General features: G+C 44.2%; 1 protein-coding gene across 3 annotated transcripts in view; it reads right to left on the reverse strand.

The window, feature by feature from the left end:
- KIAA1210 (KIAA1210 ortholog) overlaps positions 1-27,154 on the reverse strand; it is a 58,934-nt gene that overhangs the window by 23,991 nt on the left and 7,789 nt on the right. For all 3 annotated transcript variants that reach the window (XR_010910312.1, XM_067471502.1, XM_067471501.1), the window contains exons 2-3: positions 4,512-4,588; positions 1,854-2,025 (exon numbers count right to left, since the gene is read on the reverse strand). Coding sequence is in view for 2 of the 3 variants with exons in the window: in XM_067471502.1 (XP_067327603.1) it covers positions 1,854-2,025; positions 4,512-4,588 (249 nt within the window). In the remaining variant the exon portion in view is untranslated. The remainder of the gene's footprint in view (positions 1-1,853; positions 2,026-4,511; positions 4,589-27,154) is intronic.

A 27,154-nucleotide genomic window follows, 5' to 3' on the forward strand; every position in this document is an offset into this window, starting at 1 on the left:
CTTAGGGGTTTTTTTCCGTGCCAGGAGTGACTTGAGAAACTGCAAGTCACTTCTGGTGTGAGAGAATTGGCCGTCTGCAAGGACGTTGCCCAGGGAACACTTCCTGGATGTTTTGATGTTTCCCATCCTTGTGGGAGGCTTCTCTCATGTCCCCGCATGGGGAGCTGGAGCTGACAGAGGGAGCTCAACCTGCTCCACCCGGATTCAAACCACTAACCTCTTGGTCAGCAATCCTGCCGGCACAAAAGTGAACCCATTGTGTCACTGGGGTGAGCTAAAGCAGAAGAGGAAGCTGCATCAGGAGCAATACATTCACCAGCAAATACGTTCTTTGGTTTCAGGGTCTGGAAATTGAGGTGCGCAGATTTAACGGCACATGAGACTCGAGTCAATATGGTAGTTCTGTCTGGGCAAGTCTCAAATCTGCATTTGAATCTGATACGAAGAAGTCTCAAATCCGATTTCTAAAGGCTCCTGTGTGTTGAAACCGTCCAGGGGAGATTGTTGCTGAATGAGCTGCAATTTGAGGCAAGCTAGGAAGGAAAGAGAGGAAATTCCTGGCATTCCACCCGGTTGTTGCCCTGGGACCTGTTTGTGCGCCAAGAGTGTTGCCTTGAACAAGAAGGCTTTGCCTTACGTTGGCTCCGTCGGCAAACTGAGTAAGCCGGGTTCGGAGTCCGTGTCCACTGGGTCGGAGCTGGAGCTATGATACTGCACCTTCTTGATGGGAAGCTTCCCACCGGAGTGGAAATCATCTCTCGGAGAGATGGCAAGCTATTCAACCTCAGCAGAATGAAAGCCAAAACCAAGGTTACAACAACATCTGTTACAGAACTTCAGTATGCTGATGACAACGTCATCTGTGCCCATTCAGAAGAAGACATACAAGCCACTCTAAACACCTTCGCAGAAGCATACGAGAAGCTTGACCTCTAATTGAACATCGAGGAAACCAAAGTGCTCTCCCAGCAGTCACCGGCCAATCCCTCTCCAATGCCAAAAATACAACTTAATGCCGTAACATTAGAAAATGTTGACCATTTCCACTCCCTTGGCAGCCACCTCTCCACAAAAGTCAACATTGACACTGAAATTCAACAGCACCTGAACTCTGTAAGCGCAGCACTTTTCCGAATGAAGCAGAGAGTGTTTGAGGACCGGGACATCTGTAGGGCGACTAAGAGGCTTGTTTATAAAGGCATTGTCCTCCCAACTATGCTATATGCCTGTGAGACGTTGACAGTCTACAGGCGTCACATGCAACTCCTGGAACGATTCCATCAGAGCTGCCTCCGGAAAATCCTGCAAATCTCTTGGGAAGACAAGCAGACAAACGTCAGCGTGCTGGAAGAAGCAAAGACCACCAGCACTGAAGTGATGGTCCTCCGCCATCAACTCCGCTGGACTGACCACGTTGTCCGGATGCCCGACCACCGTCTCCCAAAGCAGTTGCTCCAAATTCAAGAACAGAAAACAGAATGTTGGAGGACAGGAAAAGAGATTGAAAGATGGACTCAAAGCCAACCTTAAAAACTCTGGCATAGACACTGAAAACTGGGAAGCCCTGGCCTTTGAGCGATCCAGCTGGAGGTCAGCTGTGACCAGCAGTGCTGTAGAATTTGAAGAGGCACGAATGGAGGGCAAAGAGGAAGGTGTGTCAAGCCAACCCCGACCGGGACCACCTTCCATTTGGAAACCAATGCCCTCACTGCGGGAGGAGATGCAGATCAAGAATAGGGCTCCATGGCCACCTATGGATCCACCGCCAGGACACTACACTTGGAGGACCATCATCCTCGGACTGCGAGGGATTGCCTAAGTAAGTAAGTAAGAACAAGAAGGCTTTGCCTTACGTTGGCTCCGTCGGCAAACCGAGTAAGCCGGGTTCAGAGTCCGTGGCCGCCAGGTCGGAGCTGGATTGGCTGGGCTTCAGCTTGGTCTCTCCCAAAGAAGTCGGCGCCGCTCTGGCTTTCTTCTTCTTGGCAAAGAAGTTCTTGAAACTCTGGAACCTGGACTTTTTCTTCCCTGTTCAAAAGGAGAAAAGAGCATCGTGCAGATATTGACGGCAGCGAGAGCAATTGGGGGTTATAGCTACCGTAAATAAACCATGACACTATATAACACGACTCTTGTTCCTGGGTTATAAATGCCATTTCCTAACTTGTCCTATCATAAAAACATGGAAAAAGTTTATTAAACTGCAAAAAGTTTTGTCGAAGGCTTTCATGGCCGGAATCACTGGGTTGTTGTAGTTTTTTTCGGGCTATGTGGCCATGTTCTTGTGGCATTCTCTCCTGATGTTTTGCCTGCATCTATGGCAAGCATCCTCAGAGATTGTGAGGTCACTACCTCTGAGGATGCTTGCCATAGATGCAGGCGAAATGTCAGGAGAGAATGCCTCTAGAACATGGACATATAGCCCGAAAAAACCTACAACAACCCTGCAAAAAGTTTGTTTCTGCGGTCTGCAAAAAAGGTTAAGAATGGCACATGAAAAATTAAAAATGGCATGCCAGAAAATTTGAAATGTCTCCTCCCTCCCCCCGCAAAAAAGTAGAATTTGCAATTTGGAGAAACATCACAAGACGAGCAGACCCAAGCTCAACATCTCCCCGATTCTTTGGCTAAACAGCTGGAGAACCGGTTTGAAAACCAAGCATTGTTCTCGATGGGGGATTGTCTCCTCCATGCATGCCCTGCCCTGGCCAATTGTTTGTTTTCCTTTTGTGGATGACAACAGGGCGAGACAATGCGCTCCTCAGCTGCAGACTGAGCCAGACAGAGGCGGCTTTGAGGCCCAAGCCATGAGCTCAGGGCTGCTACCTGTCCCTTCTCCGCCTTGCTCTGTGGCTACAGTCACATCTCCGGACACCGAGGGCCCCTTTGTGCCAGGGAAGGCCAGGAAGACAAGCAAAGACATGCCTCAGCTCTCCGAATGTATGCACTTTGGGGTTACTCAAAAACTCCCACAGCTTTGTGAATGCATGAATACAAACATTTGCAGATAGATTACTTTTGTTGTTGTTGCAAAGCCATGCAACTAGATCGAGCATGGGCAAACTTGGGGCCCCTCCAGGTGTTTTGGAGCTCAAGTTCCACAATTCTTGGCAGCTTCAGGCCCTTTCCTTTCCCCCCACAGCCCCATAAGCCTGGAGGGCCCAAGTTTGCCCATGCCTAAATTAGATGGACCTGAAACCTTGGCACTGAGATGGGAGCTGGATCTACCCCACCATATAATGCAGCTAGAAGTGCATTGTATGCATCTACACTTACTACATAAATACAATTGCAACTGCATTGCATGGCAATGGGGATCCAGCCTATATGGTGAGGAAGGGGATGGATGGATGGATGGATGGTAGGAAGGAAGGGAAGGGAAGGGCGAAAGGGAGGAAAGGAAAGATGGAAGGAGAAAGAAGAAAGGAGGTAGGAAAGAGTGAAGGAAGGAAGGACGACAGTATGGAAGGCGAAAGAGGAAGAGAGGGGAAGGAAAGAGGGAAGAATGGAAAGAAAGAGGAAGGAGGAAGGAAAGAAAAGGAAGGATGAAAGGGTGGAAGGGAATGGAGGGAAGGAGAAAGAGAGAGGGGAGGGAGGAAAGAAAGAAAGAATGAAAGACAAAAGGGAAGGAAGGAAGGAAGGAAGGAAGGAAGGAAGGAAGGAAGGAAGGAAGGAAGGAAGGGGAAAGTGGGAGAGAGGGAAGGAAGAGAGGAAGGAAGGAAGGAAGGAAGGAAGGAAGGAAGGAAAAAGAGGGAGAGAGGGAAGGAAGGAAGGAAGGAAAAAGAGGGAGAGAGGGAAGGAAGGAAGATGAGAATATAGAAGGGAAGGAGGGAAGGAAGGAAGGAAGGAAGGAAGCAAGCAAGCAAGCAAGCAAGCAAGCAAGCGTAAAAGGGTGGAAGGGAAGGAAGGAAGAGGGAGAAAGAGGGAAGGGAGGAAAGAGAGAAGGAAGGAAGGAAGGAAGGAAGGAAGGAAGGAAGGTGTATGATAAGAAAAAAGAGGAAGGGAAGGAGGAAAGAAAAAAGAAGGAAGGATAGGGTGGTAAGAGAGAGAAGGGCGTGAGAAAAAAGCTCCAGGGAGAAAGGGAAGGATGGAAGGAGAAAGAGGGAGAGAGGGAAGGATGGAGGAAAGGGGATGGAAGGAAGCAGAAAGAGGGAGAGTGGGAGAAAAGTGTGATTAAAAACATGGGAAAAGTGTATTAAACTGAAAAAGTTGTTTCTTGTAGACATCATGTTATAGCACATTTTGCAATAGTTTTTCAATGAATATGTCATAGAGTCTCAAGCCATTCAATCTACTTTGCAGGAGCCACAAAAACAAAGTTTCTGGAGTATGACAAATATTTTCAAAGGGAGAATTGCACAATTAAACAGGAAATAACACTTTCAAACCAGGAACAGGGCATTTGGAGGGCAATCGGATTCATCCCTAAGGGTTCTAGGTGCCAATGCCGAAGACTGGAACACCTGAAAAACAGTCATAACAACAACAACAACAACAACAATAATTTTCCTTACTTGAAAACTCCTCTCCCACGTCTTCCACATCCAGCGGCTCTGTGAGATCCATTGGTTTGGCCGCCATAATGCAATCACTGAAAGTTCAATGTAAAGAAGAAGGAAATGCTATTATTTTAGGCGTAACGCTATGTAGTGCAGATGAGGAAGAGAGAGGATTTCACGCCCAACCAAGGAGCCAGGCTCCTTCCCAGATGTGCTTCCAACACAACCGCGGAGCCACAATGCACACAACAAGTGGGGAATTTCATGCCTGCCTCTGTTTGCGTAGAAGCCAAACAGCCTTTTCCTCGCTTCTCAATAACACACCGTTGTTGAGCCAAAACCAACAAACAGCCTTGCTTTCTCAAGAGGACGCATCCCGCTTCTCAGGAAGCCGGGGTCAATGTGCGCAAAAGAGGGGAAATGCCTGTGAAATGCTTCACATTGTGAAAAAATTGCAAGGGCCCTATGGAGCAAACGGCAAGACGATGCCTCTTGAATCCAGCCTTAACAGGGGGGAATGGCGTTTGTGGTTCACTTATTCAATGAATTTGTTTGTTTGTTTCCTATACACGAAAACTTATGTTTTCGTTTCTTTTGAACTGCTAGGTAGGCAGAAGCTGGGCTAAAGGCCAGGAGCTCACCCTGACCCGGGCTTTGAACTCTCAACCTTTCAACTGATAAGATTTATTGCAGCTGGTGGTTTAACCTGCTGTGCTAAAGCCCGGCCCATCGTTGAGACAGTTCATTTTTGCAATGCAATGTGTAAGAGAGAGAGATTTGAGTCCCTCCCTATAAACAAACCCACAAGGTTGCAAGAACCACTGCTATTTTCTATTTAAATCTATGCCTATTTCTCAAATCCAATGGGAGACTTCTGGCGATTTTCTTGGGGGGCGAGCAGGGGAATATTCTTTTAGCAGCCTGATACAAACCACATAGAATCCACTGTTTGGGTCCATTCCAGTCCTCCAACTCTGGATTATATAGTCAAGTTTTGCATTTTGAACTCTCAAAGATTTTCTGGATGCGAAGGAGATCCGCAAAATTACACACTAGAAAACACAGCTCATATTTATTTATTTATTTATTTATTACTTGCATTTATTGACCGCCCCTCTCAGCCCGGAGGCGACTCGGGGCGGTGAACAACAACAACAAGAAGACAATGTACAGTAAATAAAGACAATACAAATTGCAGCTTGCACAATGCCATAGCAATCTAGGGTTTTTTGTGGTTTGGCATGTCTAGCCAGTAGGACTGTTGGGAAGGGAAAGAAGCGTGGAAAGATATAACTCTGTTGCAGGGTAAGAAGAGTTTCTGTGGCATTTGCACAACCAAATAAGAGGCATATTGGATCGGAACAAAGACCCCTCTTGTGCAAAATGCTGCTCACACAACTGTTAGTTATCCAGGAGAAACTGTCTGCCAGGCACACCAACTATATATAAAACACCAGCTCTCTCTCTATATATATATATATCTATATAAATAAAAATGTAATGTTCGTTTGTGGCATTAATACGAATAACTCAAAAACCACTGGGTGAATTGACACCAAATTTGGACACAAGGCACTTACCAAGCCAATGAGTGACCATCACCCCTAAAAACACAAAAACCCCCACCAGAACGGACTTTAAACCCTCCAAAATAAACCATATATACATATACACATACATTCATATACACATGCAAACATACACACAGACACAAACATATATATATGTAAACACACACAAATATACACATATACACACCTACATATACATATACACACACACATGTATGCATATACACAAGCATACACATATGCACAATATACATATACACATATACACACAGAAATATACATAGAGACCTGCACACATATATAAACACATATATATGTACACAAGCACATACAGTATACACACACATATATATACACCTATATACATATACGGGGAGGGGGGCGGTGGCGCAGTCGGTTAAAGCACTGAGCTGCTGAGCTTGTTGATCGAAAGGTCGCAGGTTCGATTCCGGGGAGCGGCGTGAGCTTCCGCTGTCAGCCCTAGCTTCTGCCAACCTAGCAGTTCGAAAACATGCAAATGTGAGTAGATCAATAGGTACCGCTCCGGCAGGAAGGTAACTGCGCTCCATGCAGTCATGCCAATGGCCACATGACCTTGGAGGTGTCTATGGACAACGCTGGCTCTTTGGCTTAGAAATGGAGATGAGCACCACACCCCAGAGTCAGACGTGACTGGACTTAATGTCAGGGCACTACCTTTACCTTACCTATATACATACACCTACATACACACATATATACACACATATATGCATATACACATACACAATATACATACATATACACATAAACACAGAAATATGCAAATATATACACACATATATACACACACAAACACACATATATACACAAATATATACACAGACATAAACACATATATACACACACAAAACACATATAGACAGACTGGGCCACAGCAACGCATGGCAGGGCACAGCTAGAAGCAACACTTGAAAGGGATTTCAGCTGTGTGCCAAAATAATGGCGCATACCCTTTCCAAATATGGCAGCATCCAGACATTTTACATAATCTAATTCATTCTGCTTGTTGAAACGAGCATACTGTCCCTAGAGTTTGGAAAGGTTGTCTTCCTAAACAAGACAGCCTCTGTGCATTTTAGGATGGATCTACTCTGCAATATATATACAACGTTCCCTCACTTATGGCGGGTGTTCCATTCCAGGACCAAGTGAAAATCCGTGAAGTAGGGAAGCTATTGTTGCAGGAATCACCCACATGTTGAGTAGGAAGACAATCCTTTTTTATTGAAGATAAGTATAAACAGGAAGGTAAAAATATGCTTTAAGAAAATAGATAAGTCCAATAAGGTAAGAACATAAGCAGGAACAAAGTATTCCAAGGCAGGGTTTGGCAAAGCTCAAAAGCAAAGTCCAAACTTTTATAACAAAATCCAAAGAAACAGGAGAGCATTAATCCACAGCATGAGTATATAAACCCAAGAGACAAAGAGTCAAACCATGAACAAGAAATCCATAACATGAATCTTCCAAGCAAGGCTTCCATAGGATAGGAACAAGGACTTAGCAGGATTCTGAAATGATGCTTCATCTGACTATATTTTCCCTGGTGAGAACTTTATATCCCTCCGTGAGGCTATTCTCAGCACCCAGAAACTGGTTTCATTTTCCTTGACTCCCTCTTGCCCTTAATAATAATAATAATAATAACAACAACAACTTTATTTTTATACCCCGCCAACCATCTGCTCTTGGGGACTCGTGGCGGCTTACAAGGGACATGTCCACAATTACAATTAAAATCCACATGTAAAACACTTTAACCAATTAAAACATCAGATAAAACAAATAACAACACAATTGAAAGCAATATAAAAACAATACGGCTGAAATAAATAAATAAAGAAGGAGAGAAAGAGGGAAGGAAAAAAAGAAGGAGAGAAGGAAGGAAGGAAGGAAGGAAGGAAGGAAGGAAGGAGGTAGAGAAGGAAGCAAGAAGAGAAAGTGGAAATGGAAAGAAAAAGGGAGGAGGAAGGAAAGAAGGAGAGAAGGAAGAAAGGAGAGAAGGAAAGGAAAAAAGGGAAGGCAGGAAGGAAAGAGGGAACAAAGGAAGGAGGGAAAGGAGAGAAAGAGGGAAGGAAAAAAAGAAGGAGAGAAGGAAGGAAGGAAGGAAGGAGGTAGAGAAGGAAGGAAGAAGAGAAAGCAGAAATGGAAAGAAAAGGGGAGGAGGAAGGAAGGAAGTAGAGAAAGAAGAAAGGAGAGAAGGAAAGAAAAAAAGGGAAGGCAGGAAGGAAAGAGGGAGCAAAGGAAGGAGGGAAAGGAGAGAAAGAGGGAGGGAAGTTTGGCCACAGCAACACGTGGCGGGGACAGCTAATATATATAAAATCAGTAGAGATCCTTCTAATATAGTTTAGCTGCATTATCTGGCAATTTAGATCTAGACGTAGACCTACTTCTCCTGACTTGCAATTTTAGCTTTCCCTAACTTTGTGAACTCAGGTCAGGTAAAGCGAATCCAGCAGGTCTCCAATAAACAAAGAATGCTGGGCCCACGATTTTGAGGTCGTCTACATATAATTACAAGAAGAGTTGTTTGGGGAATTGGTGGCTGTGTTATTATGGTCCATGGAGCTGTACCCGACAACTCAGGGAAACCAAAAGACGGTTTGGTTGGTTAGTTGGATGAAACCTTAGCTCTGAAGTCTCTTTCGGTGACAGAAGTTCATGTCAACTGGCCTGCCTTATTACAGGGGCTTTTGTTTAGCAACGGGCCTCTGGGCCACATTAAAGGAAGCCGAATGACTGCGAACTGCTAAGTCAGCAAAGCACTCCCTCCCCGTCCTGTTTTCAACTCCAAACTGAAAAGTTAACCATTATGCTTCCATTCAAAAACAAAGGCGCACCAACAAAGTAGTTAGGAGAGAATGCTGCTGGAACATGGCCATAAAGAACCATGTGACCTACAAAACCCTATACGGTTCCGGCCCAGCGTATCTGTCCGAACGCATCTCCCTCTACGTCCCACCTCAGGGTTTGAGATCTTCTGGGGAGGCCCTGCTCTCGGCCCCACCTCTATCACAAGTGAGATTGGCGGGGACGAGGAGCAGGGCCTTCTCGGTGGTGGCCCCTCACCTGTGGAATTCACTCCCCAGGGAAATTAGATCATCGACATCCCTCCTTTCCTTTAGAAGGAAATTAAAAACATGGATTTGGGACCACGCGTTTGGGTAATCTGGCAGATAAATAAAGGACAACGACGACTAATAGGAATGGGCAATGTGGAATGAATTTATGGATTCTGAGCTGGCGAACATTGAGCATGAGATTGATTTTATTGACTGTGATATATAATTGATTGTTTTTAACTGTTATAACTGTTTTAATTCATGTTTTCATATGTTTATCTGTATTATTGTGTAGGCATCGAATTGTGCCATTTGTAAGCTGCCCTGAGTCCCCCTCGGGGGTTGAGAAGGGCGGGGTAGAAGTGCAATAAATAAATAAATAAATAAATAATACAGCCCAAAAAACTCACAGCAGCCCAGTGATTCCAGCCATGAAAACCTTAGACCAGGGGTCCTCAAACTACGGCCCGAGGGCCGGATACGGCCCTCCAAGGTCATTTACCCGGCCCTCACTCAGGAGTCTGAAATGACTTGAAAGCACACAACAACAATAACAACAACAACAATCCTATCTCATCAGCCAAAAGCAGGCCCACACTTTCCACTGAAATACTAATAAGCTCATATTTGTTAAAATTCTTCATTTTAATTATTGTATTGTTTTAAATTGTTTTTGCACTACAAATAAGATATGTGCAGTGTGCTTAGGAATTCTTTCATGTTTTTTTTTTAATAAATTATAATCCGGCCCTCCAACAGTTTGAGGGACTGTGACCTGGCCCTCTGTTGAAAAAGTTTGTGGACCCCTGCCTTAGACAATACAAAGTGGTTTCCATTTGGCTGGAAATCCTGGGAGTTGTAGTTTTGCAAGGTCTTTCACCTTCCTTGCCAAACAGCAGTGGTGCATGCCAAACTATTGTTAGATAGATCATACATTGTTAGACCAGGATTTAGAAAGAAGTGTTGTCTCAATTACCAACGTTGACCAGACTGGCTGGGAAATGTTCCTGGGCTCTCTAATATAGGCATGAAGCTATGCCTTCTCGCATGAGTTTCTGATACAGGCTGCTTCTGTAACAGGCGGTGTGACTTTTGGAGATTCTGCTGAGCAGCCCGAAGTTTACGAAAACTAAGTCTCCTATCAACCAGGCCGAGCAAGGCCGAACAGGGCATAGGGTTACAGCGAGAAGGCAAGACTTCATGCCTATATTAGAGAGCCCAGGAACATTTCTCAGCCAGTCTGGTCAACGTTGGTAATTGAGACAACACTTCTTTCCAAGTCCTGGTCTAACAATGTATGATCTATCTAACAATAGTTTGGCGGGCACCACTGCTGTTTGGCAAGGAAGGTGAAAGACCTTGCAAAACTACAACTCCCAGGATTTCCAGCCAAATGGAAACCACTTGGGAGTGATCCTGGACTCATTGCTGAGCCTGGAACCCCAGGTCTCAGCGGTGGCCGGGAGAGCTTTTGCACAATTAAAACTTGTGCACCAGTTGCGCCCGTACCTTGGGAAGTCGGATCTGGCCACAGTGGTCAACGCTCTTGTTACATCCCGAATAGATTACTGCAATGCGCTCTACATGGGGTTGCCTTTGAAGACTGTTCGGAAACTTCAACTAGTCCAGCGGGCGGCGGCTAGACTACTCACTGGAGCGTCATGCAGGGTGCATACCACCCCCCTGTTATGTCAGCTCCACTGGCTGCCGATTCAGTTCCGAGCACAATTCAAAGTGCTGGTCTTGACCTATAAAACCCTATACGGCACCGGCCCAGCATACCTGTCCGAACGTATCTCCTTCTACATCCCACCTAGGAATTTAAGATCTTCTGGCGGGGTCCTGCTCTCGGCCCCGCCTTGTCACAAACGAGGTTGGCGGGAATGAGGGACAGGGCCTTCTCAGTGGTGGCCCCCGCCTGTGGAATTCACTCCCCGGGGAAATTAGATCATCGTCATCCCTCCTCTCTTTCAGAAGGAAATTAAAAACATGGATATTAGAAGCCGCCCTGAGCCCCCCTTCGGGGGTTGAGAAGTGCGGGGTAGAAGTACCCTAAATAAATAAATAAATAAATAGCCATCTCATTATCTTGAAACTCATTATTCTCTCCACCTGGGATTTCAGTCTCTGAACCCTTTCCCCTAGAGACCGGTTCCTTTGCACCATCTTTCAACTCTCTGGAATGTGACCTTCACGAACTGTTGGAGACACCGACTGATCATTTGCAGGACTTAAAATCTGACTTGCAGGCCCCGAGTTCCTATGATCAACGTCCACATTAACATTGGTATCAGCCATAATCATGGGCTGAAATGGCTGAACTACAACAGTAATCCTATTGTGCATAACTGATGCAAAAATACAGTTCGAATGGACATGTGGTCACACACCAGTGGTTGGCGATGCGTAACTTAGGGAACCTCCAGCAAAGGATCGCCGCCTTGTCGGGGCGCTGGAGCTTGAGCACCTCAATGATGTCATGAGCGAAACCGTGAAGGGCCACCCAAGACGGGACAGTCGTGGCAGAGAGGTCAGACCAAGCGTGATCCCTGGGGAAGGCAACGGCAAACCACCCCAGTATCCTTGCCAAGAAAACTAAATGGACCAGTACAACCAGAGATATGTCGGTATGCCATTGGAAGATGGGACTCCCAGGTCGGAAGATGGCCAAAATGCTACTGGGGAGGAGCAGAGGATAAGTTCAACTAGCCCCAGATGTGATGACGCAGCTAGCTCAAAGCCGAAAGGAAGGCTAGCGGCCGACGGTACTGGAGGCGAACGACGAATCCGATGCTCTAAAGATCAACACACCATAGGAACCTGGAATGTAAGATCTATGAGCCAGGGCAAATTGGATGTTGTTATTGGTGAGATGTCAAGACTAAAGATAGACATTCTGGGGGTCAGCGAACTGAAATGGACTGGAATGGGCCACTTCACATCAGATGACCACCAGATCTACTACTGCGGACAAGAGGAACATCGAAGAAATGGAGTAGCCTTCATAATTAATAAGAAATTCGCTAAAGTGGTGCTTGGATACAACCCAAGAAATGACAGAATGATCTCAATTCGAGTGCAAGGAAAGCCTTTCAACATCACAGTGATCCAAATATACGCCCCAACCACAGCTGCTGAAGAAGCAGAAGTAGATCAGTTCTATGAGGATCTGCAGGAACTACTGGATAATACACCAAAAAGAGACATTATTTTCATTACAGGAGACTGGAATGCCAAGGTGGGAAGTCAAATGACAACTGGGATCACAGGCAAGCATGGTCTGGGAGAACAAAATGAAGCGGGACGCAGGTTGATAGAATTTTGCCAGGAAAACTCGCTGTGTATAACGAATACTCTCTTCCAACAACCTAAAAGACGGCTTTATACATGGACCTCACCAGATGGTCAACACCGAAATCAGATTGACTACATCCTTTGCAGTCAAAGGTGGCGGACATCCATCCAGTCGGTGAAAACAAGACCTGGGGCTGACTGTAGCTCAGATCACGAACTTCTTATTGCCCAATTTAGAATAAAACTAAAGAGTTCAGGGAAAATACACAGACCAGTTAGATATGATCTCACTAACATTCCTAGCGAATATACAGTGGAAGTGAAGAACAGATTTGAAGGACTAGATTTAGTAAACAGAGTCCCAGAAGAACTATGGACAGAAGTCCGCAACATTGTTCAGGAGACGGCAACAAAGTACGTTCCAAAGAAAAAGAAAACCAAGAAGGCAAAATGGTTGTCTGCTGAGGCACTGGAAGTAGCCCAAGAAAGGAGGAAAGCAAAAGGAAACAGTGAAAAGGGGAGATATGCCCAGTTAAATGCGCAATTCCAGAGGTTAGCCAGAAGAGATAAGGAACTATTTTTAAATAAGCAATGCATGGAAGTGGAAGAAGACAACAGAATAGGAAGGACAAGAGACCTCTTCCAGAAAATTAGAAACATTGGAGGTAAATTTCAGGCAAAAATTGGCATGATAAGAAACAAAGATGGCAGGGACCTAACAGAAGCTGAAGAGATCAAGAGAAGGTGGCGAGACTATACAGAAGATCTGTATAGGAAGGATAACAATATCGAGGATAGCTTTGACGGTATGGTGAATGAATTAGAACCAGACATCCTGAGGAGTGAGGTTGAATGGGCCTTAAGAAGCATTGCTAACAACAAGGCAGCAGGAGATGATGGGATCCCAGCTGAACTGTTTAAAATCTTAAAAGATGATGCTGTCAAGGTGATGCATGCCATTTGCCAGCAAATATGGAAAACACAAGAATGGCCATCAGACTGGAAAAAATCAACTTATATCCCCATACCAAAAAAGGGAAATGCGAAAGACTGCTCCAACTTCCGTACAGTGGCCCTTATTTCTCATGCCAGTAAGGTAATGCTCAAGATCCTGCAAGGAAGACTCCAGCAATACATGGAGCGAGAGTTGCCAGATGTTCAAGCTGGGTTTAGAAAAGGCAGAGGAACCAGAGACCAGATTGCCAATATCCGCTGGATAATGGAGAAAGGCAGGGAGTTTCAGAAAAACATCTACTTCTGCTTCATTGACTATTCTAAAGCCTTTGACTGTGTGGATCATAATAAATTGTGGCAAGTTCTTAGTGGGATGGGCATACCAAGCCACCTTGTCTCTCTCCTGAGGAATCTGTACAAGGACCAAGTAGCAACAGTCAGAACTGACCACGGAACAACAGACTGGTTCAAGATTGGGAAAGGCGTACGGCAAGGCTGCATCCTCTCACCCAACCTTTTTAACTTGTATGCAGAACACATCATGCGATGTGCGGGGCTGGATGAATGCAAAGCTGGGGTGAAAATGGCTGGAAGAAACATTAACAACCTCAGATATGCAGATGACACCACTCTGATGGCCGAAAGCGAGGAGGAGCTGAGGAGCCTTCTAATCAAGGTGAAAGAAGAAAGCGCAAAAGCCGGGTTGCAGCTAAACGTCAAAAAAACCAAGATTATGGCAACAAGAATGATTGACAACTGGAAAATAGAGGGAGAAACCGTGGAGGCCGTGACAGACTTTGTATTTCTAGGCGCAAAGATTACTGCAGATGCAGACTGTAGCCAGGAAATCAGAAGACGCTTACTTCTTGGGAGGAGAGCAATGTTCAGTCTCGATAAAATAGTGAAGAGTAGAGACATCAGACTGGCAACAAAGATCCGCCTAGTCAAAGCCATGGTATTCCCTGTAGTAACCTACGGATGTGAGAGCTGGACCTTAGGGAAGGCTGAGCCAAGGAAGATCGATGCTTTTGAGCTGTGGTGTTGGAGGAAAGTGCTGAGAGTCCCTTGGACTGCGAGAAGATCCAACCAGTCCATCCTCCAGGAAATAAAGCCCGACTGCTCACTGGAGGGAAAGATACTAGAGACAAAGTTGAAGTACTTTGGCCACATCACAAGGAGACAGGAAAGCCTAGAGAAGGGAATGATGCTGGGGAAAGTGGAAGGCAAAAGGAAGAGGGGCCGACCAAGGGCAAGATGGATGGATGGCATCCTTGAAGTGACTGGACTGACCTTGAGGGAGCTGGGGGTGGTAACGGCCGACAGGGAGATCTGGCGTAGGCTGGTCCATGAGGTCACGAAGAGTCGGAGACGACTGAACGAATGAACAACAACAACTTAGGGAACCTGCTGAAACGGCAGAGTCATGACCATGTGACATTTGTCCCTGGCTAATGATGAACAAGCAGCTGATATAAAAGAAGGCAGGAAACATTTATTTATTATTCATTGACTGTATTTGCATACCACCCCTCACAGCCTTCCGGCGACTCGAGGCGGTTTACAAGGCAAAATTCAATGCCATAGAAACACAAGTACAATATAAAAACGTTAACATCAATAAAATCATAACAATAACAAAACATAAATCAACAAATTATCATTAAAAACATTGTCCGGTCTCATTGTGTAGTTGTTGCGATTCCTATGCCCGTTACTCAATATCTGCAAATGCTTTCTCGAACATGTGTTTTCTCTCTTTCCATGTGAAATCTCTCACTATACATATGTTGCCAATATCTGTTGCTCATGAATCTGTCTGCCTAAGTCATGAGTATATCACTGTATTGACTGATAAGGGATGAAGGGATCCTGATCCGTGTGTGTATATATTTTGTGTATAGAGCAGCGTGTCAAGATTAAAAACCTCCTGAGTTTGGATGAAAACTGAATCAGAGTTTATCTAAACAGTGAGCAGCACAAGTTCAGATGGCGCAGTTACACTCTGCAAACTACTGATAAGCACTCTGCTGTGTTTGGGTTTATTTTGGCTTGCCCTGAGGCAATCAGTCCAATACAGTGTATTGGGGTTCAGCCTGCTCTGTGTGAACCTGAGCCCCAATCTCTGTGTGAACCTGATTCTCTGATTGTATTTCCAACTGAGCAAGCCACTGAACATGTATCTCTCCCTGATAGTGTGGAAACTGTTGTTGATGCAGAGGTCAGTGCCGAGGAAAGTGAAACTGAACAGCCTGATGAAAATGTTTTGGAATCCAGCCGTGATAGCTCTCCAGAGGAAATCACACCTGGGTTTTTTAATGAGAACCGAAGGGAACAGATAGCTAGAAACAGGAGTGATTCACAGTTTTTACGAAGGTCAAATAGATTACAGGAGAGACAGGCCCAGGCTTCAAAGTCAAGGGGCGTTTCAAGGAATAGTTTCTTTGGCTTAAGAGGCCTCCTTCCGGGTGTCTCGTTAGATCAAGCAACGTTTTGGACTGCGGCTGTGCCTTGGCAGAATTCCTGTGTTCCATGTATGCAAAATGTATGCAAAGTGGGGGCTCCAAGGGGCTGCGAACGCCCTCCCACCTCTCTACCTAATCCCAGAGGCTTCTAGTTTTCAAGTACATGGTTAGTGAGATGCTAACAGGTTCCTGGTTTTTCTATTATGGTTTTTGGAATTTTGCTCAAGCTCAGAGATTTTCCTGACTGCTGTGTTTCCATGGTGGCTTTTTGACCTTGCATTTGCCTTTCTTTTGTAACCAATTTTTCATCAATAAAAAAGGATTGTTTCTCCTACAGTCCAGTGTGGTGGATTTAATCTTAGGGTCTCGTTTCCTGATCTGGGATGCAACAACAGGGCATGATTGGGAAAACTATAAACAACTCAACAACTATATCTCACATTACTCCACTGCACTGAAGGGGCATCTACGCCATATAACAGTGTAACATGATTTTCATTCCTGGGTTATAAATATTTCCTATTGGGTACTATTATAAAATCATGGGAAAGGGTTATTGAAGGCATCCCTGTTCTCTCCTCTGGCTGCAAAGACAACAACATGACCTTTTTGGATGGCAAAGCCTGGCTTGAGAGCCGCTGGGCGAGATTGGCAGGAGTCCGCCATTCAGCAAACTTTGGAGGAAGTGCTTTGCAAGTAACCTTTGGCGCAAGTAAAACAAACCCTAATAGAAAGCAGCTGGCTTTCCTCCCCCGTGTAATAAGGCCCGGAAATGCTTCTCATGCGCTGACACTGGGAAAGCCAAAGGGAACGAAAGGCATCCAGCAAGAAGGAATGAAAGCAAATGGCTTGGGCACCTAGCTTTGGGGAAACAAACGCCTCTTTTGAGCCTCTGGGTCTCTTTCAAGCCACATGAAATCTATTTGGTTCACTGTTTCTACCCACCAATGTTGAGTTGAGTTCCAGGGCCAGAGAAGCAGATGGCGGAAACAGAAGAACGGCCTGCCTTAGTGGAGCGTGCTTGCTCCATCCATGTTCAACATCTACACAAATGACCAGCCACTGCCAGAAGAGCTTCATCTATGCTGATGATCATGCCATTACCACTCAAGCAGGGAGCTTTGAAATAGTTGAACAGAAGCTCTCCGAAGCTCTAGGTGCCCTTACTGCCTATTACAGGGAAAACCAGCTGATCCCTAACCCATCTAAAACACAGACATGTGCCTTTCACCTCAAGAACAGACAAGCATCCCGAGCTCTGAGGATTATTACCTGGGAAGGAATCCCACGGGAGCATTGCAACGCACTCAAGTACCTGGGAGGAGTCACTCTGGACCGTGCTCTGACCTACAAGAAGCACTGCCTGAACATCAAGCAAAAAGTGGGCGCTAGAAACAATATCATACGAAAGCTGACTGGCACAACCTGGGGATCACAACCAGATACAGTGAAGACATCTGCCCTTGTGCTATGCTACTCTGCTGCTGAGTATGCATGCCCAGTGTGGAACACATCTCACCACGCTAAAACAGTGGATGTGGCTCTTAATGAGACATGCCGCATTATCACGGGGTGTCTGCGCCCTACAGAAATTACACTGCTTAGCCGGTATCGCACCGGGAAGTAGCAGCCAATAGTGAAAGGACCAAGGCAGAGACATCTCCAGCTCATCCCTTGTTTGGGAATCAGCCAGCATGTCAACGACTTAAATCCAGACATAGTTTTCTAAGATCTACAGAGACACTCGCTGGAACACCTCAGCAAGCGAGAGTCCAAAAGTGGCAGGCTCAAACCCAGAACCTCAACCAATGGCTGATACCAAATGAGAGTACACAGAAGACTGGGCGACTTGGAAGGCGCTGAACAGACTGCGCTCTGGCACCACGAGATGCAGAGCCAATTTGAAGAAATGGGGCCACACAGTGGAATCCACGACATGTGAGTGTGGAGAAGAGCAAACCACTGACCACCTGCTGCAATGCAACCTGAGCCCTGCCACATCCACAATGGAGGACCTTCTTGCGGCAACACCAGAGGCACTCCAAGGGGCCAGATACTGGTCAAAGGACATCTAATCAACCACCAAACTCACACATTTTGTATTTTCTCTGTTTGTTTACTTTGTTCTGTTAGAAATGTAATAGTATAACTGACTGGCTGCCCTGACACGACAAATAAATAACCCACCAATGGGACAGGCATCCTTTCGTGACACCATCATTCAGTGTCGCAAAGTCTCTACTTAAGAAAAGAAAAATCTGTTGACAAAAATGTCTGTTCTCCACTCATTCCTCTTTTTCTTCTCCTTTTTCTTCTCCGCTCATTCTCTCTTCTTCTTCTTCTTCTTCTTTCTCTTTTACTTCTCCTTTTTCTTCTCCACTCATTCCTCTTTTTCTTCTCCTTTTAATTCTCCACTCATTCCTCTCTTCTTCTCTTCTCCTTTTTCTTCTCCACTAATTTCTCTCTTTTCTTCTCCTTTTCCTTCTCTGCTCATTCTCTCCTCTTCTTCTTCTTTCTTCTCCTTCTACTTCTCCAGTCATCCCTCTTTTTTCTTTTTCTTCTCTTTTCTTCTCCTTTTTCTTCTCCGCTCATTCTTTCTTCTTCTTTCTCTTTTGCTTCTTCTTTTTCTTCTCTTTTTCTTCTCTTTCTTCTCCTTTCCCTCTTTATCTTCTCCTCTTTCTTCTCCTTTCTTCTCCACTCATTCCTTGTTGTTGTTGTTCTTCTCCTCCTCCTCCTTTTCTTCTCCATGCATTCTTCTTTTCTCTTCCTCCTCTTCCTTCTCCTTTCTTCTCCTTTTTCTTCTCTACTATTTCCTCTCTTTATCTTTTCCTTTTCTCCTCCTTTTACTTCTCTTCTCATTCCTCTTTTTCTCTTTCTTCTCCTTTTCCTCTTTGTCTTCTCCTTTTTCTTCTCCACTCATTACTTTTTTCTTCTCCTTTTTCTTCATGCATTCTTTTCTTTTCCTTCTCCTTTTTGTTTGCCACTTATCCCTCTTTTTCTTCTTTTTTCTTCTCCACTCATCCCTCTCTTCTTCTTTTCTTTTTCCTCCTCCTTTTGCTCCTCCACTCATTCCTCTCTTCTTCTCCTCTTTCTTCTTTCCCTCTTTATCTTCTCTTCTTTTTTCTCCATTCTTCTCCACTCATTCCTTTTTCTTCTCCACTCATTCCTCTCTTCTTGTTGTTTTTCTCATTTTTCTTCTCCACTCGTCCCTCTCATCTTTTCCTTTTCTTCTCCTTTTGCTTCCTCGTTCATTCCTCTATTTTTCTTCTCTTTCATCTTTTCTTCTCCTTTTGCTTCCTCACTCGTTCCTCTCTTTTTATCCTCTTTCTTCTCCTTTTGCTTCCTCACTCATTCCTCTCTTTTTCTCCTCTTTCTTCTTCTTTCTCTCTTTATATTCCCCTTTTTCTTCTCTTTTTTCTTCTCCACTCATCCCTCTCTTCTCCTCCTCCTTTTCTTCTTCTTGAGGGCTAATAAAGGACACTGGTTTTGCTGGAAAAGCCAAAGGGAATGAACAACGTAGCCAATTTCTCCAGCAATGGCAATAGAAAAAATGCTTCTCCTTGACAACAAAAAAGAGTTAAAAGATTAAGGAGAAGACAAAGGAGAAGACAAAGAGTAGAAGATTGGAGTTGAAAGAGAAAGTCCATCAGAATTATTATTGTTGTTGTTGTTGTTGTTGTCATTGCAGGGCAGCAATGAAGACGTCTATGGCATCTGAAAGACTAATGTATAGGGTTACAGCCTGTGTTAGACGGGGTCACACTCCCCCTGAAGACGCAGGTTCGTAGCTTGGGAGTGATCCTGGACTCATCGCTGAGCCTGGAAACCCAGGTCTCAGCGGTGGCCGGGAGAGCTTTCACACAATTAAAACTTGTGCGCCAGCTGCGCCCATACCTTGGGAAGTCAGATCTGGCCACGGTGGTCCACGCTCTTGTCACATCCCGGTTGGATTACTGCAACGCACTCTACGTGGGGTTGCCTTTGAAGACTGCTCGGAAACTGCAACTAGTCCAGCGAGAAGCAGCCAGATTGCTCACCGGAGCGACGTACAGGGAGCATACCACCTCCCTGTTGCGTCAGCTCCACTGGCTGCCAATCCAATTCCGAGCACAATTCAAAGTGCTGGTTTTGACCTACAAAACCCTATACGGTTCCGGCCCAGTGTATTTGTCCGAACGGATCTCCCTCTACATCTCACCTCGAAGCTTAAGATCTTCTGGGGAGGCCCTGCTCTCGACCCCACCACTCTCACAAGTGAGACTGGCGGGGACGAGGAGCAGGGCCTTCTCGGTGGTGGCCCCCCACCGGTGGAACTCACTCCCCAAGGAGATTAGATCGGCGACCTCCCTCCTGGCATTCAGGAAAAAACTGAAGACCTGGGTTTGGGACCAAGCCTTTAGACACGCTGGCAGTTAAATTAAGGATCTGACGACTGACAAGGACAATGGAATGGAATGGATATATGGACTCTGAACCCGAGCATGAGATTGTTTTAATATTTTATTATGCACTGATGTTTTAATTCTAATTGTTGAACTGCTTTTTGTATTTGTATTACTGTCAATTGTTAGGCATTTAACTCTGCCTCCTCTGTAAGCCGCCCTGAGTCCCCCCCGGGGTGAGAAGGGCGGGGTATAAGTAAATGAAATAAATAAATAAATAATGTGTGCCTTGAACTTTTGCAAACTCTGCCATGACTTAGTTCATCAGATTCATTGCTCTGGTTTTTGATGCAGAAGCAAAGCCTTGCCGTATTGTGTCTTTGCATCTCCTGGTCAATCGTAAACCTGACCGGGGTCTAGGGTGGCAACCTGTGCAAGTCCGCAGTTTGGGAGTCCTCTTGGATTCATCGCTTACGCTTGAGGCTCAGGCGTCGGCGGTGTCCGGGACGGCTTTTGCACAACGAAGACTTGTGCGCCAACTGCGACCGTACCTCGCAAAGGCTGATCTGGCCGGGGTGGTCCATGCCTTGGTCACCTCTAGATTGGATTACTGTAATGCGCTCTACGTGGGGCTGCCTTTGAAAACGGCTCGGAAATTCCAACTAGTTCAACGGGCAGCAGCCAGGATGTTAACTGGTGCTCCTTACAGAGAGAGATCAACCCTCCTGTTTAAGGAGCTCCACTGGCTGCCGTTTACCTTCTGATCCCAATTCAAGGTGCAGGTGCTTACCTACAAAGCCCTGAACAGTTTGGGACCAGCCTACCTGCATGACCGCATCTCCGTCTACGAACCCACACACTCCCTTCGTTCATCCGGAGAGGCCCTACTCGCGATCCCACCTGCGGTGCAGGTGCGTTTGGTGGGGACGAGGGACAGGGCCTTTTCTGTGGTTGCCCCCCGACTTTGGAACTCCCTCCCCAAAGATATCAGACTAGCACCCACATTGGCAGTCTTTAGGAAGAGTTTGAAGACCTGGCTATTCCGATGTGCCTTTCCTGAATAGGAAAACTCCAGCATTTGTCCCAGAAGCACTTTATTAGAATTTTAAGATTCTCTGCACATTGCACTTGCCCTGAAATCCGACATACCACGTGTCACAACCACTTTTTAATTCTGTACCCATTACTTGGCTCGGCCCTAGTTTTTACTGTGTTATGGTGTCATGTTTTGTTGTTATTGCTTTATGTTTTGATTTTGCTGTGAGTTGTATTTGTTTTGCTGTTGTTGTGTTGAGGCCTTGGCCTTTGTAAGCCGCATCGAATCCTTCGGGAGATGCTAGCCGGGTACAAATACAGTTTAATAATTATTATTATTATAATTATTATAATAATAATTGCATCTCGAATGGGAGGGACGCTGGCACCCTTTCCAGCCAAGGCTCCTTTAAGGGGAGGCGAAAGGTGTTTGCAAGAAGAAGGACAAGCCAAAGCCAAAGCCTCTTGTTGATGCATCAAAAATGATCACAAAGCCTCTTAGGAGGCATTGCTTTCCTATGAGACCCAACCAGAGAAGCAGGCAAGCTCAGGCACAGCCCAGGATTATCAGGCCAGGTAAAGATGGATGCCAGCCAGGAGCATTAACTTGCTGGAAAGCCAAGATTGACACCGGCTTACCTGTGGGCTCCCAAGCCCCATTAAGGGGACTACAGTGCTTACCTTTAAAGCCCTAAGAAATGTGGGACTCAAGTGACATCATTCTGCGCCATTACATTTTGAGATGCACTTCAGTAGAGGACATCTGTCGGGATGGCTTTGGTTGTGTGCTCCCTGCAAGGCAAGGGGTTGGACTGGATGGCCTTTGGGGGATAGCCAATACTCCAGATGACAGGAGCAGGATTCAAAACGATCTTGACAGATTAGAGAGATGGGCCAAAACTAACACAATGAAGTTCAACAGTGACAAATGCAAGATACTCCACTTTGGCAGGAAAAACGAAATGCAAAGATACAGAATGGGGGACGATGAGGCCTGGCTCGAGAGCAGGACGTGTGAAAAAGATCTTGGAATCCTCATGGGGAGGAAGTTAAACATGAGCCAGGAATGTGATGTGGCGGCAAAAAAAGCCAATGGGATTTTGGCCTGCATCAATAGGAGCATAGTGTCTAGATCTAGGGAAGTAATGCTCCCCATGCTCTATTCTGCGTTGGTTAGACCACACCTGGAATATTGTGTCCAATTCTGGGCACCACAATTCAAGAGAGATATTGACAAGCTGGAATGTGTCCAGAGGAGGGCGACTCAAATGATCAAGGGTCTGGAGAACAAGCCCTATGAGGAGCGGCTTAAGGAGCTGGGCATGTTTAGCCTGAAGAAGAGAAGGCTGAGAGGAGATATGATAGCCGTGTATAAATATGTGAGAGGAAGCCACAGGGAGGAGGGAGCAAGCTTCCTTTCTGCTTCCCTGGAGACTAGGACGCAATGGAACAATGGCTTCAAACTACAAGAGAGGAGATTGTAGTTTGAACATGAGGAAGAACTTCCTGACTGTGAGAGCCGTTCAGCAGCGGAACTCTCTGCCCCGGAGTGTGGTGGAGGCTCCTTCTTTGGAAGCTTTTAAACTGGGGCTGGATGGCCATCTGTCAGGGGTGATCTGAATGCAATATTCCTGCTTCTTGGCAGAATGGGGTTGGACTGGATGGCCCATGAGGTCTCTTCCAACTCTTTGATTCTATGATTCTATGATTCTAGGGGACTACTGCTTGCCTTTAAAGCCCTAAAAATGTGGGACTCAAGTGACATCATTCTGCACCATTACATTTTGAGATGCACTTCAGGAGAGGACATCTGTTGGGAGGGCTTTGGTTGTGTGCTTCCCGCAAGGCAAGGGGTTGGACTGGATGGCCTTTGGGGTCTCTTCCAATTATTATTATTATTATTATTATTATTATTATAATTATATTTTCACCCTGCTTTATCTTTCCCAAAAGGGACTCAAAGTGGCTTAACATAAAAGCATTAGCACACAATTTGTTGTTGTTGCAACAATAATAATAATTATAATTATTATTATTATTATTATTTATAACCCGCCACCATCTCCCCAAAAGGGACTCAGGGTAGCTAACATGAGGCCAAGCCTAAAACAATACAGCATAATTAGAAACAGCAACAGAGAAATACAACACAACAAAATATATAAAATAACAAAATAAAATAAACAGTGCAAAATAACATGATAAAAATCAAACACAAAGGGTAGGTCAAACCCAAGAGATAAAATGTTAAAATGTTAAAACCCTGGGTGAGATAAGAATGGAAAAAGTGTTGTTGTTGTTGTTGTTATTATATTTATTTATATCCCGCTTTATCTCTTTCTTGTGTGTGTGTTTTTCCCCTTTCGGCACCATTTGGTTGGCTTGGGGCTTGCCCTATTATTATTATTATTATTATTATTATATTTTCACCCTGCTGTACCTCTACCAAAAGGGACTCAAAGTGGCTTAAAATAAAAGCATTAGCACACAATTTATTATTATTGTTGTTGTTGTTATATTTATTTATATCTTGCTTTACCTCTTTCTTGTATGTGTTTTTTTTCCCCCTTTTGGCACCATTTGGTTGGCTTTGGGCTTGCAAAATGCCTTGGATCCCATTGAAGAATGGTTTTCCTTGCAATTCAGTCCATTGATGCCTTGTATTTATTGCAATTCTTTCTATTTATTATTATAATATTATTATTATTATTATTATATATATATTATTATATTTTATTATTATTATTATTATATTATTGTTGTTGTTGTTATATTTTCACCCCGCTTTATCTCTCCCAATAGGGACTCAAAGTGGCTTAACATAAAAGCATTAGCACACAATTCATTATTGTTGTTGTTGTTGTTGTTATATTTATATCCTGCTTTACCTCTTTCTTGTGTGTGTGTTTTTCTTCTTTCCGCACCATTTGGTTGGCTTTGGGCTTGCAAAATGCCTTGGATCCCATTAAAGAATGGTTTTCCCTGGAATTCAGTCCATTGATGTCTTGTATTTATTGCAATTCCTTCTAATTATTATTATTATTATTATTATTATTATTATTATTATATTGTATAATTATAATTATTATACTATTGTTATTGTTATATTTTCACCCCGCTTTATCTCTCCCAATAGGGACTCAAAGTGGCTTAAAATAAAAGCATTAGCACACAATTTGTTGTTGTTGTTGTTGTTGTTGTTGTTATATTTATTTATATCCCGCTTTACCTCTTTCTTGTGTGTGTGTTTTTCCCCTTTCGGCACCATTTGGTTGGCTTGGGGCTTGCCCTATTATTATTATTATTATTATTATTATTATATTTTCACCCCGCTGTATCTCTACCAAAAGGAACTCAAAGTGGCTTAAAATAAAAGCATTAGCACACAATTTGTTGTTGTTGTTGTTATATTTATTTATATCCCGCTATATCCCTTTCTTGTGTGTGCGTTTTTCCCCTTTCGGCACCATTTGGTTTGCTTTGGGCTTGCAAAATGCCTTGGATCCCATTGAAGAATGGTTTTCCCTGCAATTCAGTCCATTGATGTCTTGTGTTTATTGCAATTCCTTCTAATTATTGTTATTATTATTATTATTATTATTATTATTATATTTTATTATTATTATGTTGTTGTTGTTTTTTATATTTTCACCCCGCTTTATCTCTCTCAAAAGGGACTCAAAGTGGCTTAAAATAAAAGCATTAGCACACAATTTGTTGTTGTTGTTGTTGTTGTTATATTTATTTATATCCCGCTTTACCTCTTTCTTGTGTGTGTGTTTTTCCCCTTTCGGCACCATTTGGTTGGCTTGGGGCTTGCCCTATTATTATTATTATATTTTCACTCCGCTTTATCTCTCTCAAAAGGGACTCAAAGTGGCTTAACATAAAAGCATTAGCACACAATTTATTGTTGTTGCTGTTGTTGTTATAGTTATATTTATTTATATCCTGCTTTACCTCTTTCTTGTGTGTGTGTTTTTCCCCTTTTGGCATCATTTGGTTGGCTTCGGGGCTTGCAAAATGCCTCGAATCCTGATACAGAATGGTTTTCCCTGCAATTCACTCCACTGATATCTTGTATTTATTGCAATTCCTTCTAATTATTGTTATTATTATTATTATTATTATTATATTGTATAATTATAATTATTATACTGGTTTTGTTGTTATATTTTCACCCCGCTTTATCTCTCCCAATAGGGACTCAAAGTGGCTTAACATAAAAGCATTAGCACACAATTTATTATTGTTGTTGTTGTTGTTATATTTATTTATATCCTGCTTTATATCTTTCTTGTATGTGTTTTTCCCCCCCTTTCTGCACCATTTGGTTGGCTTGGGGGTTGCAAAATGCCTCGGATCCCGATGAGGAATGGTTTTCCCTGCAATTCACTCCACTGATGTCTTGTATTGACTGCCATTCCTTCTAGGGTGCATATTAAATATTGCAGACAGGATCAAATGGGACGGATTTGAACTAGTGTGCACACTCTTCTTGCAGCACAAGCATTTCCGTCTCATTACTAACCACCTGAGCCCTAATCCTGCTCTTAAAACCTTCAAGAGCTTTACGCGCCTGTGTGCATTGGTGCATGTATATATAATGTCATTGTATAGGTGCTTTTAACAGACTGAAATACACCGTTGACTCATGGGGTCTGCTCTCTCTTCCTTCTTGCCACCTGGACAATCCAGGGACTTTCAGTAATCGTGGAGCACTATTCATAACCTGCATTTTCTTCCGCAGTGAGGACATCGGTTTCCAGACGGAAGGCAGTCCCAGTCAGGGTTGGCTTGACCCTCCTCCTTCCTCTTGGCACGTTTCTCCCTTTCGCCACCCATTCATGCCTCTCTGAATTCCGCAGCACTGCTGGTCACAGCTGACCTCCAATTCGAGCGCTCAAGGGACAGGGCTTTCCCTACTGGCTGTTAGGAATTATGGGAATTGAAGTCCGAAACACCTGGAAGGCCAAAGTTTGCCCATGCCTGGTATAGATGCACCCGAAGGTTTTATTTTCCATTGCTGGAAGCTTTGGTGTCCTAACACAATTGTTTATAATGTAGGAATTGAAGCAGATCGCAACTTTTTTTTCCATGTCAGAAACGACTTGAGAAACTGCAAATCGTTTTTTTGAGAATTGGAAGAAAGGCAGGATAGACATTACTAAATACTACACACAGTAAACATGTGTGTTCAATGAAAAAATGGTTCAATACCATAAGGAGTCCGTATTGTAACTGTAATGATATAACGAAAGTTTCATTATTTTTCATTATGTAATTGTGCCAATGGGAAAGCTTTCTTTCTTGTTTGTTGTTAGAGCTATTGACATGAAACTTACTACAATCGTAGAACACATCTACCACTGTTAGTTCACCAAGTTTCTGAACGTTTCACCCATTCACGGATTTTGGGGGAATTTTTTAATTTTTACATACAACTTTTTTTTAAAGAAACTCATTGATTTTGTCTACAATTATTATTTTTTTCGTGTCAGGAGCGACTTGAGAAACTGCAAGTCGCTTCTGGTGTGAAAAAATTGGCCATCTGCAAGGATGTTGTCCAGGGGATGTTTCGATGTTTTACCATCCTTGTGGGAGGCTTCTCTCATGACCCTGCATGGGGAGCTGGAGCTGACAGAGGGAGCTCATCCACACTCTTCCTGTATTCGATTTCTACGACTTGTCGTTCTTCAGTCCTGCCGGCACGTTGCCCAGATGTTTTGATGTTTTACCATCCTTGTGGGAGGCTTCTCTCATGACCCTGCATGGGGAGCTGGAGCTGACAGAGGGAGCTCATCCACACTCTTCCTGTATTCGATTTCTACGACTTGTCGTTCTTCAGTCCTGCCG

The sequence above is a fragment of the Anolis sagrei genome, chromosome 10, assembly GCF_037176765.1.
Source record: "Anolis sagrei isolate rAnoSag1 chromosome 10, rAnoSag1.mat, whole genome shotgun sequence".
In the NCBI taxonomy this organism is placed as follows: Eukaryota; Metazoa; Chordata; class Lepidosauria; order Squamata; family Dactyloidae; genus Anolis; species Anolis sagrei.